A 20610-nucleotide genomic window follows, 5' to 3' on the forward strand; every position below is an offset into this window, starting at 1 on the left:
ATTTTTGAGATGATGAAAATTTAAAAAACATTAAAGAGTTGAAGAAAGTAGATTACCAGTGGGGCACTGAGTAATTATTTTTAAAAAGGGGTGGTAGGCCAAATAAGTTTGGGAAATTCTGGTATACCCCAACTATAGAAGCAAATTGAGAAAACAGCTGCCACCTGGAAATTTAGAGGCTAGTGGTGAAAAAAAAATGGCATTGAATTTGTATCTTTCTCAGTTGAGAAAATTTCTACTTTGAGATAAAATTAAACTATCCTAGGAGAAAAAACAATCTTACCTGTACATTGCCCTCCATTGGTTGGATCTCCATAGTATCCTGGCATACAGTCCTGACACTGTTTCCCTGTAGTAAGATTTTTACACTGCTCACACACATTATTGTTGATGCAAGTGCTGTGTCCATTACACTGGCAAGCTGGAAAGAACAACATACATAATTACAAATATTTCTTGCAAAATTGTTTTGAAAGTATATAATTATTAGGCATTTAATGAATAAATTACACATTTAATGAAATTTTGAATGAGTGATATTATGGGTTGATTTAAAAATCTAAATAATGAAGTTGAAACAGCATTTCTAAAATGTCACTTTTCGGTCTCTGATTTAAATTCCATTTTCTGCCTGGATTCTTCATATTCCTAAAAGTATTAATGAAAAAAAAAACATGAAACTTATTTTGTGTTTAGTACCTTATGTCCTCCAAAATGCAAGGCTTAGAAACTGAAAATATAAAAACTATAACTGAAGACAGAAAACTACTATGAATTCATCCTAAATAATTCATATAAATACAACTTCTATAAATGTTCACTGTAATAATGTGGAATATAATTTTGTTAAATGTTCGTGATTTGCACTTACATAATAGTAATAAATGTTTTAAATATCAGGTCATACAATTTGGCAGCATGAAATACAATAATGTTAAAAATAATTAAATTTGTATTTTTTGGTTAAGATAAATGTTTACTTGATGTTGGACAAATTCGTTTTCAACATTTGCCTGAAATCTTAATAATATTCTTCAAATATCATGTGATTGATCACAAAGAATACTTTTACGTTTCAGCATTTTGCACAGTGCCTATCATATTGTTGTTATTCAGTATTTTTACAGTTACGTCCAACTCTTCATGACCCCATTTGGGGTTTTCTTGGCAAAGATGCTGGAGTGTTTTGCCATTCCTTCTCCAGCTTATTTTACAGATAAGGAAACTGAGGCAAACAGGGTTCAGTGACTTGCCCAGGTCACATAGCTATTGTGTCTGAGGTCAGATTCTGATTTAGGAAGATGTCATATAATATAAGCCTATCATATAATAAGTAATTAATAAAGCATTACTGTTTGATTTGTCTCTTTGTCTTTCTGCTGTGGTATTCTATAGGCCCTGTTTTCCCTTGGAATTCATGTTTAATAAGGTTATGGAGGAACAAACATGGGAATGGCTACTATAGTATATGGTAAAATTTCAAAGATCCATGGTCATATCAGTGTGAAAATTCCTTTCAACAATACAAATAACAATATTCTGTGAATAAGGGAAAGTTCTATTAGAAGTGCTGAGGCCAACTAGAGAGTTTGATACTCTGAACTTAACCAGGTTAGTCCTCAAATAACAATCATATGCTTGGTAACTGAATGTAAAGTATTATCTCTTTAAAGTATTATCTTTTTCATATGAAGCAATTTAGTGCCGCAAAGGGTGAAAAAGTACTTTTTATGTAAAGAAAAATTTATATCAACTGACAAATCATTTACGATTTTGCCTCAGTCAGAGATGGACATTATGATGCCTAAAAGGAGTAGAAATAAAGCTTTGCTTTAATGAAACCTATCAAAATGCAGAAAAATAATTTTAGGTAGGATTTGAGTAGTTTGGCAGAAAAAATAAATTGCAGAATGAATATAAAGATTTAAATTATCTTTTAAAATATGTATGATAATGAGTGATACCTATTTGTATTCTTGAAGAGATTGGTTTAAGGTGGGGGGGAACAAAAGAACTTTTATTTATCAAAAACTAGAGAACTGTGATTACAAAGAAGTATAGTTTCATGAAAAAAATGACATGATGGACCATGTTGAGAACTTATAGCTGCAAAACATTATGTTTTCTCAGCTCATTTGCATATAACTGGTTTTTTTTAAACTTAAGAGATTAAAACTCACATAAATTAAAAATGATAACTGTTTAGAGACTTGGGGATGATGAAATAAGAAATGGCATGTTTATAGGGGAAATTAGGTGATTTTTAAAAAAAAAAAATTTGGTGAGGCAATTGGGGTTAAGTGACTTGCCCTGAGTCACACAGCTAGTAAGCATTATGTGTCTGAGGCCGCATTTGAACTCAGGTCCTCCTGACTCCAGGGCCAGTGCTTTATCCACTGTGCCACCTAGCTGCCCCCTATTTCTTAATTTTAAGTAAAAGGCAATTCAGGAATGCTAAGAGGTTCTGATTTATTTAAGTCATTGAAATGTATAGGGAGCCTGAATTTGAGTCTGAAGAGCACAGAACTTGGCAAGAAAGGATTTAAGAATATCAAGGATTCATAATCTGTACTATCAGAGCTGATTGAAAAAGCAGCTAATAGTAAGATGACAAATGGGTTCAACTACATAACTTCTGATTGGTTTGAGAGAGGCTTGACTGTTAGAGACCCTTTTCTGGAGCATTCCCTTCAGCTTAGGAGGTGATGAAACCTTGAAATGCTTGCTTCTTTTTGAATGTAGCCTTCTGCTTGGAGAAAGGAAAACAAAGAGAAAAGATTCTGAAGGTTCTGTAAAGGAAGAAAAGCCAAGATCTAATCAGATTACATAGAATGCTATTGAGTAAAGAGCTGACTGGAATTAGCCTACCTTGTACAGAAAAGCTCATTTGAATTGTTTTCTTCTAGGCTCTGTTTTCTGCAACTGAACTAGTCACACAGCTTGGTAAGTAAACAATTGTCTACTGGGCCACTAGATATCCAACCTGTTGAGCTCTGCAGTTTTCTACTTCAAGGGAATGGCTACTCAAATTAATAGTGTAACATTCTCAACACCATTCCATGAGAGATTACAAATTGAACAAGTTTAGAATTACTATAATGGATTGAGAATAGAAGGGAAGGTACATGGTACCTTTACAAAAATTGACCATATATTAGGGTTTAAATGCAGAAATATTAAATGCATCCTTTTTTGATCATAATGTAATAAAATTATATTTAATAAGGGACCAAGAAAACTAGAAGAACATGGAACAAATTACCTATTGGACTTATGGACAGGAGAACAATTTATGAATACATAAGAGATAGAAAGCATCGTGAGATGTAAAATGGGTAAATTTGATTACATTTAATTAAAAAGGTTTTGTACAAATAAAATCAATGTAGCCAAGATTAGGATGAAAGCAGAAAATAGAGGGGGAAATTTATAGACAGTTTATTGGATAAAGGCATCATTTCAAATATGAAGAGAAATTTGTCAAATTTATAAGAATATGAGTCATTTCCCAATTTATAAATAATGAAAGGATATGAACAGACAGTTCTTCAATAAAGAAATCAAAACTAGTCATACGAAAAATGCTCTAAATCATTACTTATTAGAGAAATGCAAATTAAAACAACTTTGAGACATCATCTCATACCTATAAGATTGACTAAAATGATAGAAGTAGAAAATGACAGATATTGAAGGGGATGTGAAAAATTGGGACATTAATATAGTGTTACAGAACTGTAAACTGATGCAACCATTTTGGAGAATAATTTAAAATTATAGGTAAAAAGTTATAAAACTGTGTGTACCCTTTGACCCAGCAATATCACTATTAGGTCTCTTTCCCAATGTAATAAGGGAAAAAGGAAAAGAACTTATTTATTCTAAAATATTTATAGCAGCTATCCTGGCAAAGAACTGGAAATTGAGGAGATGTCCATCAACTAGGGAATGGCAAAACAAGTTGTGGTATATGATTATGATGGAATACTACTGGTGCTTTAAGAAATGATGAGCTGGTTGATTTTAGAAAAATATGGAAAGATTTGCATGAAATAAAGAAAAGTAAAATTAGCAAAACCAAGAGGATATTGTATACAATAACTAATATTTTTCTAGGAATAATTATCAACAACCAAGTTATTCTGATTATTTTTATTATTTATTTATCATTATTAATTTTATTAAATGCATTTAATGTATTGGTATTAATAATTTATTGATGATTTTTGAATTTAATTCATTAAAATATAATTTATGATTAATTATTATTATTAATACTCAAATCAACTACAAAGGACCTATGAAGGAATATGCTATCCACCTCCAGAGAAAGAACTGATAGGAATATATATAGTATGGTTTTACATATATTTATGGATCTGTGTCAGATGGTGATCTTCTCTACTATGGGATGGGAGGGAGAGAAGGAGACAGTTTGGAGCATAAAAATGTATGAAAAAATAAATAAAATTAAATTTTAAATAAGAGAGAGAATATGAGGAAAGATTTCCTCAGGTGGAAAATAGTGAAAACAAGCAGTTAGCAGAAAACTGGCTTCATGTACAACAAATGTTCTCTGATTAGACCAATGCCAACAAAACCAGATATGCACCAAAAATGGGTTTTCTTCCCTCATATGCTTCTCTGCTTGGCTTCTAGGTATAATCACACTGCTCCACAGATACTAACTGCATTGACTGGAGAAAGTGATCCACGTTTATAAATGGATTAAAATGTATTTTATTTATACCTTGACTTGATTAATAGGAGTACATTAATATGAGAATAGTATGATAATGAGTACATTATATGAGAATAGTATGATATTACTATTATTTACTGCCTCATTACTAAGTATATGTTTATGGCTAACATCTAAAAGTGTTACCATTGTGAATAGTTGGTTTCTACAAGTAGAGACTCAAGACTTTAGGTGGTAAATAGGGGGAGTATATTACTCTACAAAAGGTCTACCCAAGAATCCTAAGAGAATCTCAGTGTAACCATGTAGTGATGGTTCTTCTATTATTCCTGCCAAATGGTATCCCACCCTAGAAAGTATGTAGATTTCTATATTCCCAGATGAGAAATGTGAGGCCCTACATGATGGATGGTCACCCTATGTCCCAAAGTGTGCACTTAGATGGTAACCATCCAATTATTAATTGTGCCACACTTGATCCTTTTACTGCTTGATATCTGCCAGGATTTGTGATAAACTGACATAGCCTTAAAGAACACAGGTTTCAGGAGAGGGATTATAGTAAGTATGCATTAATAATTAAAAAATCCACAGACGGCGGCAAGGAGCAAAAATGGCACAGTAAAAGCTATGACTTTATTGAACTCTCCCCCCAAAAAAAACCATCCAAATATCTGTTAAAAATGACTCTAAACAAATTCTAGAGCAGCAGAACCCACAAAAAGACAGAGTGAAACAAATTTCCAGCCCAAGATAACCTGGATGGTTGATAGGAAAGGCCTGTTGCTCTGGGCTGCAAGAGGAGCATGGGCCATGCAGGCACAAACAGGGGCAGAGCAAAGCTAGAGGAGGTCTCAGGAAACTGAATTTTGGGCATCTGTGGCAATTTCCAGACTTCTAAACTTACAAATGCCAAATACAACTTAGAAGGTCAGTGGGAAAGGCCTGTCAGACTTACGTGAGAGAGGAGCATGGTCCACCCCTGGTCCTAGCACAGCCCTACAGCAGCAGCCACAGTGGCACTGGTTGCTTCTGGAGCTCTCAGCCCACAGAGTGTGTGAGTGGCTGATCAAAGGAGGATTGCAAGGATATCTTTGCTCTCACTGAGGAAGGATTCTCTTGCTTTGCCTGGGCTTGGATATGGGTCACAGTATTGGGTAGTGGTCCTGGGGTGAGGAGGAGCACTGGCTTGGAAGAGCTTGTGGCAGTGGTGAAGAGAAAATCCTCCTCACAGTTCCAAGCAGAAAAGAGTGCTTGTGGTCACTCATAGACCAGAGCACAGTCCAGGAAAGGAGTAACACCTCTCCTTTGATCACACCACCTTGGAAGAACTAAAAATTTACAGGTCCCCAGAAGGATCTCTGAAAACAGCTGCACAAAACCCCTGAAGTTTGGGACAGTACATTCTCCACACTGGAAGCAGACACCCTTACCTTAACAAAGAGTTAAAAAGTCAAGTAATTGGCTGGGAACATGAACAGTGAGGAAAAAACCTCAGACTATAGAATCTTACTTTGGTGACAAAGATGATTAAAACATACAACCAGAAGAAGACAACAAAGTCAAAGCTCCTACATCCAAACCCTCTAAGAAAAATATGAATTGGTCTCAGGCCACGGAAGAGCCCAAAAAAGACTTTGAGAAGCAAGTGAGAGAAGTAGAGGAAAATCTGGGAAGAGAAATGAAAGTGATACAAGAAAATAATGAAAAACAAGTCAACAATATGCTAAAGGAGACCCAAAAAATACTGAAGAGAAGAACACCTTAAAAATAGATTAACCCAAATGGCAAAAGATGCCCAAAAAGCCAATGATGAGAAGAATGCCTTAAAAAGCAGAATTGGTGAAACAGAAAAGGAGTTCCAAAAGCTCAAGGAAGAAAATACTTCCTTAAAAATTAGAATGGATCAAATTGAAGCTAATGACTCTGTGAAAAATCAAGAAATTATAAAACAAGACCAAAAGAATGAAAAAATAGAATACAATGTGAAATATCTCACTGGAAAAACAATTGACCTAGAAAATAGATCCAGGAGAGATAATTTTTAAAAAATATTGAACTACCTGAAAACCATGATCAAAAAAAAGAGCCTAGACATCATCTTTCAAGAAATTATCAAGGAAAACTGCACTGATATTCTATAACCAGAGGATAAAATAGAAATTGAAAGAATCCACCAATCACCTCCTGAAAGAGATCCCAAAAGGAAAATTCCTAGAAATATTATAGCCAAATTCCCAGGGCTCCCAGGTCAAGCAGAAAATATTGCAAGTAGCTAGAAAGAAACAATTCAAGTACTGTGGAAGCACAATCAGAATAACATAACATTTAGCAGCTTCTACATTAAGGGATCAGAGGGCTTGGAATATGATATACCAGAGGTCAAAGGAGCTAGTATTACAGCCAAGAATTACCTACTCAGCAAAACTGAGTATAATTCTTCAGAGGAAAAAATGGAAATTCAACAAAATAGAGGACTTTTAACTATTCTTGATGAAAAGACAAGAGCCAAATAGAAAATCTGACTTTCAAACACAAGACTCAAGAGAAGCATGAAAAGGTAAATGGGAAAGAGAAATCATAAGGGACTTATTAAAGTTGAATGGTTTACATTCCTACGTGGAAAGATGATATTTGTAACTCATGAGTCCTTTGTCAGTACTAGGATAGTTGGAGGGAAAAATATATGGATAGATAGATAGATAGATAGATAGATAGATAGATAGATAGATAGATGGATGGCACAGGGTGAGTTAAAGATGAAAAGGTAATATCTAAAAAGTAAAATTAAGGGGTAAACAAGGATACTGGGAGAAGGAGAAAGGGAGAGGTAGAATGGGGTAAATTATCTCACATAAAAGAGGCAAGAAAAAGCTTTTTACAGTGGAGGGGAAGAGGGGGAAGGTGAGAGGGAATGAGTGAATCTTAGTCCCATTTGGGTATGGAAACCTATCTTACCCAACAGGAAAATAGGGGGCAAAAGGATGATATAAGGAAGGGCAAATTGAGGGAGGGGGTATCCAGAATGCATGTCTTCTTGGGGTGGGGGAGGGGAAAGATGAGAAAATTTGGAACTCAAAAATCTTATGGAAGTGAATGCTGAAAACTAAAAATAAATTAATTAATAAAAAACCCACAGATTATTTATATAGCAACTTCTTTGAGAACACAATCCCAAATTTCAAATTCAATTAAAAAATACTTCTGAACATCTAAAATGTATGGAACAAAGTATAAACACTTAAGTTCATATACTTTACTCAAATGTAGCCTTTCGAATCCTATTCCTTAAATGTATAATCCTAACAAAGTATGGTTATCCAGCCTTCTAGAAGATCAAAAGAAGCCAGCAGAAAGGTAAAGGAAACAAAACATGCTCTCATACTGATAATTTTAGCAATTTTACTCAGTAAACATTTCCTAAGGTATCTACCATACACTACATGCATAAATACAAGGACAGAAACAAATCAGTTTTCATTCTACTGGGGATAAAACCTGCATATAGATAAGTAAACAAAATGTATACAAAGTAAACAAAAGATAATTTTATGGATAAGGAGAGGAGACTTACACCTTAGGGTATCAGGAAAGACCTCATATCAGAGGAAGAACCTAAGATGAGCCTTTAAGAGAGTTGAGGATTTCCCCAATTGATAAATGGTCAAAGGATATGAACAGGCAGTTCTCAGATGAAGAAATTAAAGCAATCTATAGTCATATGAAAAGATGCTCTAAATCGCTATTCATTAGGGAAATGCACTACATCATGCCTATCAGATTGGCAAACATGACAAAACAGGAAAATGATAAATGTTGGAGAATATGTGCGAAAATTGGAATGCCAGTGCATTGTTGGTGGAGCTATGAATTGATTCAACCATTCTGGAAAACAACTTGGAACTATACTCAAATTGCTATAAAACTGCTCATGCCCTTTAACCCAGCAATACCACTTCTAAGTCTGTACTCCAAAAAAATCATAAAAATGGGAAAAGGACCCATACGTAAAAAATATTTACAGCACTTCTTTTTGTGGTGGCCAAGCATTGGAAATTGAGAGGATGCACATCAATTGGGGAAGGGCAGAACGAGGGTATGTGAATGTTATGGAATACTGTTGTGCTATAAGAAATGATAATCAGCCAGACTTCAGAAAAACCTGGAAAGATTTATATGAACTGATACTGAATAAAGTGAGCAGAACCAGAAAAACATTATGCACAGTAATAGCCACATTGAGCAACGACTAACTTTCATAAACCTGGCTCTTCTCAGCAATACAAGGATCTAAGATATCCAAAAGACTCATGATGGAAAATGCTATCCACATCCAGAGAAAGAATTAAGGCATTTGCATGTAATCGAAGCATATTGTTTGATCTCTTTTTTTATTGCTTTGTTTTGTTTCTTCTTTCTCATGGTTCCTCCCATTGGTTCTAATACTTCTTTACAACATGACTGACGTGAAAATACAATTAATATGAATGTATATGTAGAGTCTGCATCAGATTGCATACTGTCTTGGGGAGGGGGGAGGTGAGAGGGGAAAGAAGGGGAGAAAATTGAAAACTCAAAGGCTTGTGGAAGTGAATGTTGAAAACTAAAAATAAACAAATAAATTTAATTTTTTTTAAAAGAGAGTTGAGGATTGCAAGAAGCAGAGAGAAGGAGTGAGAGAATTCGAGGCATGGGGCTGATCAAAAATGCACAGGGATACAATATGGAATATCATGGATAGGAAACACCAAGTAGATAAATTTGACAGGAATATGTATGAGGAAGATGATTCTGAAATGTCATCTTTGCTTTTACGGTTTGCTTCAAGACTCAGCTCAGTGATTGATAAATGTTTATGAACTGACTTAATATTCCCTCAATTTCCAGTTCTTTGCCACCACAAGGAAAGCTGCCATAAATATTTTAGAATGATTAAGTTCCTTTCCTTTTTCCCTGATCACATTAGGAAACAAATTTATATACACAAAATACATCCAAAGAAAATAGTTAATAATATTCAAGGGCAAGGAACTAGCATCTGGGGAACTGGGAAAGGTCTCACGTAGAAGAGAGATTTAATGGCAGAGGGTTTTATATTTGATAGTGAAAGTAGTAGGTAGTTACTAGAGCTTATTGAATAGGACTGGATGACATAGATACTTTAGAAAAATCGCTTTGGTAGCTGAGTGGAAGATGGATCAGAGTAGGGAGAGAGTTGAGGCAGGGAGAACAATTAGAAGGCTATTGCACTCGTCCAAGCAAGAGGTAATGAGGTTCTCAACTTGGGTGGTGGCTGTGGGAGTAAAGAAAAGGGGATTTGTACAAGAAATGTTGCAAAGGTAGAAATGACAACATTTGGCAATGGATTGGATTTGTAGGACAACTGAGAATTGAGGATGACAACAAGGTCCCAAGTCAAGGTTATTCCTGTACCTTACACAATGATAGGGAAGTTTGAAAGGTGCAGTTATGGCTGGGTGGAAAATAATGAGTTCTATTTTCGACTTGTTAAGGGTGAGATGTCTATGGAGCATTCAGTTTGAAATGTCTAAAAATTGTAGTTCAGGCCTAATTGAAGAATATTATCATGCCCTCTTAAAAGAAAAATCCAGTCCCAACCTACTTTTTCCTAACTTACCTCACAGCACTCCCCTTCACACATTCTACCTTCCAGGTGAAGTGGAAGATTAGCTGTTCCCTGAGTTAGATGCATTCTCCTGTCTCTATGCATTCACTTGAGTTGGCTCTTACATCTGAAATGTACTCTGTCAACACCCCATTTTAGAATTCTGTTCCCCCCAGTCTCATTTTAGGTGTAACCTCTTCAATAAAACATTTTCCTTCCTTCCTTCCTTCCTTCCTTCCTTCCTTCCTTCCTTCCTTCCTTCCTTCCTTCCTTCCTTCCTTCCTTCCTTCCTTCTGCAGTTGTTAGTGAACTATATCATCTAAAATTACATTTTATTCATTTATTTGTGTAACTGTTGTAACACTCTTCAACATAGTAGAATGTAAACTCTTTGAGACTGAGGACTTTCTGTATCTCAAGAACACAGGATAGTACTTTGCACATGGCAAGTGTATAATAAATGATTTTTAAATTCATTATTCCATTATATTGCACCCTGGTCAGACCATATACAGAATATCACATTCAGTGCTTTGAGATATAGTTTATGAGGCACATTGAGGAACTGGAGCACATTCATTTAAGGGTGACCAGAATCGTGAAGAGTCTAGAAACCATAAAGATAACTGACATGCTGGCTTTGAATAAAAGACTTAAGAAAGACAAATATTGTCTTCAAATTCCTGAATGACTGTCATACACTAAAGAAGAATAGATAGGTAAATGGATTAAAGGTACAGAAATGGAGATGATGTATAGACATCAACAGATATACAGATATAGAAATTGATAGATAATAAAGAAAGGTAACAGCTAGGTGGCACAGTGAATAGAACACTGGGCATGGAATCAAGAAGACTCATCTTTATAATTTACAAGTTCAAATATGGACTCAGATATTTACTAGATGTGACCCTGAACAAGTCTTTTAACCCTGTTTGCTTCAGTTCCTCATCTATAAAGTGAGCTGGAAAAGGAAACATCAAACCACTTCAGTATCTTTGAAAAAAAACAAAAAAACAAAAATGGGGTTATAAAGAGTCAGACATGACTGAAATGACTCACCAACAAGAAAGATAGAGATAAATTGCTATATAGATATGTCATATCTATATAATGTGTGTGTGTGTGTGTGTGTGTAATTTTACCTAACTCCTAAAAGCAAATTAAAACTAAATGATGGAAGTGATCTGTGATCATCTGTGAAGATATAAGGAGATTAGTTTTAGCTCAGTATAAGGAAGAATATTCAAATAATGAGAATTGTCAAAATTTGGAATGGTTTGCATTGTTAAGTAATGAGTCTCCCTCATCATAAGTGTTCAAATAGAGACTGAATTGTAGGAATGCTGTAGAGGGAATTTCCACATTGTCTGGGAAGTTGAACTAGACAATCCATAAAGCCTTTTCCAAATATAGGATTCTTTTTTGTTGTTGTTGTTGTTTTTTGCTAGGCAATGGTGTTAAGTGATTTGCCCAGGGTCACACAGCTAGTAAGTGTTATGCGTCTGAGGCTGGATTTGAACTCAGGTCCTCCTGACTTCAAGGCCAGAGCTCTATCCACTGTACCACCTAGCTGCCCCCAAATATAGGATTCTATGTAAAGCAAAGCAAAAGAATAGAGATTAAATTGGAATATAATCAAACTGGGTCCTATGCAGGTCCTCCAAAATAAAATTTAATTACAAAGTTGTTTTGACTGGAAAGGATACTAGGTCTGTTTTCAGCAAGAAGTAGACATCTATCTCTAGGAAAGAATATTGCATATTTCCTATTGGAAGTCTATTCTGCTGTCTGATTATTAAAGCAATAATATTTCTGAACTTGACTCTATTAAATAATTTGGGTCATATAGTCAGCCTAAACTCCTGGTAGAAAATTCACAGTACCAACTTCAAACAATGTGAGCTTGGTTCATTTGAGGAGAAAATGAAATTAGTTTACCTGTGACAATTTCATCATGCCAATTCTTACCTGGGCAATAGATAAAAGACCATTCATAATTTTTCTCTTTGGGGCAAAGACTTGTGTCAAGGGTCATCTCACTGGTATGCATCCCAACAAGTTTCATGGGTCCCCTTGAAGAGCCTTCAATGCAGTGTCCTTTCCCTGTGTTACTAGGATCATTGCACCAACCACATCCAGGTTGTTCTAAACACTGTCCACATGTTCTTAATCCAGAGCAATTCTGAGCTGCATAACAGAAATGTGATGTTAACAAACATTAAATGACTTTGTATGTATGTGTGTGTATATATATGTGTGTATGTATGTATATACATACACACATATATATATATAATATCCTTTCTTAAATTTTGGTAAGTTATTAAATTGCATAATTATGTATCATATCAACAATTCTCCAGAACAATGCTAAATTTCACAACACCAATTAGCATTTTTCTCTTATTCATCCAAAAGTGTTAAAGTTCTAATTGAATGCCTCAAATTGTTATTCATTTTTTAAACATGCCAAATATCATACACATCATACTAGGTAGATATACAGATGCATCAACTGACATAAAGACAGACAGTTCCCTTGATACCTACCAACATCCAAGGCCTTAAGTCAATTTGTACATTTAATAAATTCTTGTTGACTGACTGGCTTAAGTGAGGTAAAACAAGATGGCCTATGTAACAAGCAATTTTATAATAAATGAAGAAACAAAGTCTGAGCTTTACAATTTATTAGCAAAACATGCAACTGCAGAACAAATCAGGTCCAGAGTCTCCTCAGTAGGCAGAAGGACAATGAAGAGAGATTTACAAGGGTTATTTTAGTAAACTACAGTTACTATTTTAGCAGTTTTACTATTTTAAGATTTAGGGATTTTCAAGAGTTTAGGGATTTTGATTGGTTGCATCCACTTGTGTCCTGCAAAAAGTTAATGGTCTAATAATAAATTATTTCCCCAAAATTACATGACTTACAGGAAAACTAAAGAAAATGAGACAATACAACAGCTGTACAAAATGTCAGGGATGATACAGAATGGAGTCAGTTTGGTTCTCTCAGTTTCCCCCTTTTATCCATGGGAGGTTTAACAATCCAAGGATCACTATCTATGAGCTAGTTCTGTAAGATTTTACAGTCATGATCAGCCAAGTGCATATAAGCCTCTGAAACTAACCCGGAGCAGGCTTCAATGCAGCAACTAATGCAAAGTCTAAAAAGAATTACATAACAGAGGGTGACAAGGGCCCATTTACCAATGGTGGTTACCAGGGTACCTCCCTGCAGCCAAGTGACCCAACAGGAAGGATTCTACAAGGGGTTACTTGGAGTGGGTAGTTTTGTTTTTCCTATACCTTGCTGACTTTTGTAAAGGCTGGTTTCAATTTCCCCTGATCAATTGATATAAGAATATGACTGGCTAATCACAGCACAAGCTCCTCCATGTGAGGCAGTGATGAAATCTAGAACCAGTGATCTTGTGGACTACATTATTATCAATTTAAAGGCAGTTAATAACCTGAGCTGATCTTCCAGTGTCAAAGGAGAGATTCCTAGATGCCTGCTCTAGCATAGCAATTGCTATATATGGAATAAAGAACCAAAGGAATTTAATTCCATTCCCATGTTAATTTTCAGGGTTCTAGATGGTTACTACTTTCCCAGCAGAAAAGATCTTTACTCTTTTTTGTGGCTTGTGCCACCATGCTCCCAAGTTTCTAGTGGACTTTCTTCTTACCAGTCCTATGATGTGAAGACTGATACCAGTGGGGTTAAATTAGCATTTCCACAGACAATTGCCAATTGGCAGCCTTACTGCTGCACACACATACACATACAAACTGCCCAGGGGTTACAAGTTCCCAGAGGGTTTCATAAGGGCAGAATTGCCTTTTTGCAGCATGTTAAATAGAGCCCTAATATTCTACTAGGATAGTCGTTGGATGGTAGCCAACCCCTCAAGTCTCTCATTAAAAACACCAGCTGCTGTGCCATTGTAGGTAAAGTCAGCAAGAAAAACATAATATGGAATAGTCTAATAGTCTGTGACACAAATAAAATGGTCTCCTTTAGAAATATATGGGAACAAAAGAGTTTTACTGCAATTTGGAACAGTGCCCAAGTTTATAGTAGTATTAATTCCCTTCTCTCTAATAACACACAATGGGAAGGTGGGCAAAGGTGATACTACTGGCAATTCAACATTCCTACTTTTGTGGGCAACGATGGCATCACTAACAGCCATAAGGAAGCAGCTATTTTCCATATCAGCAAAGATGATGGCCTGTGGGGCTGTCCACTTAGGGTTTTTATCCTTTTATTTATGTAGTATTTTGCTGGCAGACATGGTGAAAAGGGCCTTTAAAATAAGGGGTTGTATTGTCACTTCCCTCAATCTGTAGTGTCCCCCACCCTTTCACCTGACCGAGGTGTGTAATGATCTCATTCGGGAGTACAGTCCATGGATCTGAGTGGCACACCCAGTACCCATAAGGCCCAATAGCTTTAAGATAATACAGAGCATGTCCTACTTCCACATGAATGTTGCTAATGGCATTAAATCTTTTCCTATTTTCTTGTGAGGAGTGGACAGGGGAAACCCAGCAAAGGACAGAATATATAAAAGCAGTAATGAGCAATGTAGTTAGGAGAACTCCAAGATGTCCAGGAATCCTTTCCCCCAATCTTGATTGTTGCTGGTGTGGTCAGTAGCACTTGGAATGGACCTTCCCTACCCGGTTAAGTCCAACTGATCCACTAGAAATTCTTTTTATTGTCGCTGTTTTTCCATTGGAAATTCTTGATGTAGACCTTAGCTCCAGGATCAAAATCATGGAATGAAAAGTCCAATGAAAAGTTGTACTGCTGCTCCCCCATCACGGAGTTCTTGTAGCTTTATTTGTAATTCCTGTATCTAAGAAGCAACAGAAGTATCTCCTCCTGATAGAGATGTGTGTACTAGAAAAAAAAATAAGGTCTTGCTTGGATTGTGCAGCAAATGGGGGATGGTGCTAGAAAAGCATTTCAAAAGAAGACATATGTTGTTCTCCCTTTGGTTTGCTATGCAGATAGAAAAAAGTGAAAAAAGATCATGCCACTTCAGATGGGTTTCAGTAAGTAACTTGCAATCATAGTTTTAAGCCCCTTGTTCATATACTAAACCTGATCTGAGCTTTGGGGGAGAAAAGGTATGTGAAAATTCAGGACCACCCCTAGGCAAGAGTAAATCTAGGATAGAAGAGAATCAGTTAAGTGGATGCCCCTGTCAGAATCAATGCAGGGTGGAGGGTCAAAGTGGAGAACCTCTGCAACAAATCCAGTTGTAGCCCAAGAGCTAGAAAAGACCCATGGAGTGAGTTGGTCAATGATAACTAGGCAGATTTTAAAGTGGCCAGACTTGGGCATACAAATGAAATCAATCTGTAAATGCTCAAAAGGTGTGTAAAATAGGGGGTATCCACTGTAGGCAATGGCACAGACGCATGCTGATTAAATGCTCAGCAAATAGGACAGAAGGCACACATACAGATAGCTATAGGGTGATGTCTGAGGCAACTGAAACCTTCCAAAGTTCATAATTTCTTGTGTACAAAAGCGGCCCCCTTTATGAACAGACAGACATACCTGGTGATAGAAGCTCCAGAACAAGAGTGATTTGCCTTCCATGGTCACCCAGCAACCTGTTTAACCTGAAAATGTTGTTCCCATTCTGTGGTTTCAGAGACATTGTAGACAAGAGAGAGGTCATCTTCATCAGAAGAAAAGAAAGGAAAAACATGTGCAGATCCCTTTAGTGCTACAAGTTCCATGGTGGCATCAATATGACTGCTCATGAAAACAAGATCTGTTCCACTGGCATGGGCTAAGTAATGGACAATGGCTAAGGCATCAAGAAGCCTCAAGACAGATAATAAATCTCTAATGAATTCTATTTTTGCAAGGACCTCACCAGCAAAGGTCAAAACCCCTTGCTGCCAAAGCATCTCAACGATGTGACAGACACCAAATGCATATTGCCAGTCAGTATAGATGGTGCAGCTTTTACCACTGGCAAGCTGACATGCCTGGGTAAGGCCACAAGCTCAGCATCTTGGTCACTGAGGTTAGAGGGCAGAGAAACCACTCAAATGCTGTCACAGTTAGAAACCACAGCAGCACCAGTATAAGAAAGACCATACCTGATAAAACAAGATGCATCAGTATACAAAATATAATATGGATTTTGCAAGGGGGTATCAGAGAGGTCATCACAGGGTTTTTCAGCCATGTCCACTGCAGGGGTACAATCCTACCATGGCTCCCCTGAGACTGGCAAATCGGGAAGCATTGTTAAGGGATTGAGGATGGCATATCACTTGAGAGTGACATTTTCTTTATATAGCAATATCTCTTTATCTTTGGCAAGTCTCTGATCAGAAAAAGAGTTAAGTTCAATAGTGAGGTAAGAAGGTCTCAATTCCATAGAAACACTGCACCATCAAGGGGTACCCAGAAACAGATTACAAGTTTCCCCACCAAAAGGGCAGTGACAATCACAGCCCATATGCAGGGCAGAGAGCCAACAGCCGCATCAAGTGGAACAGAATTATAAGCTACTGGACATGAAGTAGGCCCAAAGGTTTGAGTCAGAATATAGGAAGCTACACCCCCGCTTCATTCACATACAAAGAAAGTGAAGAGACTACTACAATCTGGGAGTCCCAGTGTAAGGGCCAACAACAAAGCCTTTTTGAGATCCACAAAGGCAAAGAGGTATTACTGGTCAAGCTGCAAAGGTTCTGGAACAGAATCTTTAATCAAAGAAATAAGGGGTTTAGTGGTTTCACCAAAAGATAGGATCCACTGTTGACAATATCCAGCTGCTCCAAGAATGGAGCATTGTTGTCTTTTGTTTGTGGGAACAGACAGATTCTGTCAAGCCTACATAAACTCAAGAAAAATGGAGGGGGGTACCAGTAGATAAAAAGAAACTAAGATCCTCTACCTGAGGGAGATACCACTGAACTTTTGGTTTAGAGACTTTGTGACCCCTCTGAAGGAGTTGAAGGTGAGAGCTGTCATCTTAAACCTCAACATTAGGTTGATGACCAGTAAGAGGTCATCAATGCACTGAATAAAGATGAGCTCTTGAAAGTTATGGAAGCTAGATTTTGCTGCAGGATTTGAGAAAACAGGGTAGGGCTTTCTACCTACTCTTGAAATAAACATGTCCACCTTCATTGTGTGTTCTTCCCAGTGAAGGCCAACAGGTCCTGAGTATCTAGGTGAATTGGATTGCTAAAGAAAAACAAAAGCTGAGCAAAGATCTATCACAGTAAAATAGGTAACCTTACAGGGAATTAAGAAAATGATGGTAGCAGGATTGGGCACCACTGGGTGCCTGAGTATAACATAAGCATTAACAGCACAGAAATATTGTACAAACAATAAGCAGGTTTGCCACCTGGACCTAGCTTAGGTTTATTAACAGAGAGGATTGGCATATTGCAAGGCAATGTGCAAGAGTCACTGATGGATGAAACACTTTCAATGGCCTCTCTTGATAAGGGACATTGGGGAGTAGATGCCCAAGGGATTTCCCTAATTTTGATAGTAATAGAGATGGTAGATTTTAGGATTCCCATATCAGAAGATGAAGAGGCCCAGAGAGAGTTGGGGATGTCAGAAGAGATGCTGAGAACATCCTCGCTGCCTCTTGGGTATTCTTAATGAGGAAACAGAAGAAATGGACAGAATCCTCAGGCAACTGCAAAGATAGAGCACCATTACAAGAATAGGAAGTGGTAGTCCTAAGTTTATAGAGATCTCACCACAACAGATTTATAGGGGATTTGGTCATGAGGAGGAAGGAGTGTTCAACAGAAAGGGAACAAATGGATACCATGTGATAAGATGATTTTGGAATACCATGAGGTTTTCCTGAGACCTTCAGAACATTCAGAGACCCAAGACAGGTACAGTTATAGTCTGATTTACTTATTAGAAATTAATTAGATGCTCTAGGATCTAGTTAGCAATCATAGATTGTCACCAACTGTAAGGGTGACATGGGGTTCATGAACCAACTGCAGAGAGAGGCATGAACTGAGATGGCTGAGGTAGGGACATCAGGATCAGGGAAGACAAAAGAGTCCTCTCCAAAATCTACAACCCTACCTCCCCAATTCCTTACATCTTCAGGAAGCAGAATTTCTGAGGAAAATTTTAGGCTCACTATTATTTTTACTCCTAGGGTCTCATATTTTCTTTCTATATTCTCAGCATATATTGCCTTTCTTGTGGCAGTAAAAAACATTTGCTTGATTTGTGCTTTCCTGCCTGTGAAGGACCAAGGATGGAAGTTTGGCCCTTCGACTTAGATTTCTCTTCCTCCTTTTCTTTTTCTTCGTAAACATATGGACCATGTTCTTAAGTTTGCCTACTGGCTTTTCATGTCATCCAAAGAAACATTTACAAAAGTACTTTCATATTTCTGACTGGGATTGACTGATAAAGACTGAATTTATAATTCTTGCACCACATGGGTTGAATGGTTGTAGGCCCACATACCCCTTAGCACTTTTGCACAACCTATAATAAAAATGATTGAGGGTTTCACTTTCTTCTTGAATTTTCTCTTGGAATTTCCTCCAGTTTTCAAGATGGCTGGCACAAGCCTCCATTCCTTTAATTGAGGACTCTCTAGCCTGAAGCAATTTGATATAGTCAGCAGGATTGTTGGGATTTCATTGCAGGTCCTATAATGGCCAATTTGGGAGAGCTGCAGGGTCATCCTTCCCCTTGCCCCAGCATGCTGATTAGTAGCCTCAATAATAGCAGTTCTTTCACCAGAGTAGGGTAAGGATCAAGGGAGAGTATGACCTCAGAGATAGGCTTCTATGGAGAAATTCTTTAGTGAGAAAATCAACTGGAGTCCTCTAATGGATTCTTTGGAGAAGCCATCCCCCAGGGCCAGAGTCACCTCTCTACCTACTGCCTGGCTCACCAACTGTCATAAGTAGTTTTGTAATAACTGAGGAAACAAACTCCAAGCTATGCAATTTAGTAGCATAGCATACAGTTGCAGAACAATTTAGGTCCAGATCCTCCTCAGTTGGCACAAGAACACTGAAGAGAGATTTATAAGGGTTTTTATAGGAAATTACGGTTACTATTTTTTAGTAGTTTTACTATTTTAAGATGTAAGGACTTTCTAGAGTTCAGGGACTCTGACTGGTTGCATCTACCTGTATCCCTCAAAATAATTAGTGGTACAATAATAAATGATGTCCCCAAAATTATTTGACTTGCAGGAAAACTAAACTTAACACAAGAAAATTAAACTTTATAGAAGCTATACAAAAGGTCAGAGATGATACAAAATGAAGTCAGTTTGAAATCATTAGGACTATATGACCATCTTGATAATTTCACAAAGACATATATCCAAATTGAAAGATAAGAATTAACTAAAATATTAAAGAACGAGTGGATATAGCTGTAGATCTCTGAATTAAGTTATGAAGCATTCATTAAAGTGCCTAATATTTATAAGGCAATGTGTGTAAGAATACAATAATCCACAAGAAAAAAAAAAGACTAACGCACCCACAGACATATCCAAAACAGAATAGAGACATCATAAATGCCTTTTTTAAAAAGAAAATCTATAGTTTTAAAGTTTGTAAAATCATCAGCTTATAAGAATGAAGGGTGATTTTTAATAACAAGCCTATCAGTTCAAAATATGTATCATCTTATTATGCTAAGAATATGACAATTAGATTATAAATCAGAAAACAGACAGTACTACATCTTTGTTGTTTTATATTTTGTTGTTGGAGAGGTGGCATGTGTAAGGGAAATAGCACTGAATTTGACACCAGGACTAAATACAAATTTACCCACACCCAAAGATACAAAGAACGTAAACCTAATATAATTAGAAGATAACTCATGGATCTCTTAAATGTTAAGTTATTTAAACATTTTAACTAATTTATACTTTTCACATATACCATTTCTGTAACTGAAGCAAGATTTCTTTAAAGTTCAAATAACTAGACCCAATATTTTTATCTCAACGCTTATTTGTCCTCCTCCAAGAAATATAGCTACAATATTTCCCCATGGCAAAATATATTTTCTTTTTTCTTCCTTAAATGGTCAATTGTATGATCCTTTAACCTTAATAACAACAACTTATCCTGCATTGGAGATTCAGCCTTCTTTCTCCCATAGAGTGCTTAAAGATGTAATTGCTCACATTACAATTGCAATTGCAATGCATCAATTTTTAGAAACATTGTATTTTTAGAACAAGCCAAAAAAAAGATTAAA

At 36.5% G+C, this 20610-nt stretch overlaps 1 protein-coding gene across 1 annotated transcript in view; it reads right to left on the reverse strand.

Annotated features, from left to right (window-relative positions):
- The window catches only part of ATRNL1 (attractin like 1), a 1198805-nt gene that overhangs the window by 921859 nt on the left and 256336 nt on the right, over nt 1-20610 (reverse strand). The window contains 2 exon segments of the mRNA XM_020988143.2: nt 284-421; nt 12303-12521. Of these exon segments, the coding sequence (XP_020843802.1) occupies nt 284-421; nt 12303-12521 (357 nt within the window).

The sequence above is a fragment of the Phascolarctos cinereus genome, unplaced genomic scaffold, assembly GCF_003287225.1.
Source record: "Phascolarctos cinereus isolate Bilbo 61053 unplaced genomic scaffold, phaCin_HiC Scaffold_3;HRSCAF=262, whole genome shotgun sequence".
Classification (NCBI taxonomy): Eukaryota; Metazoa; Chordata; class Mammalia; order Diprotodontia; family Phascolarctidae; genus Phascolarctos; species Phascolarctos cinereus.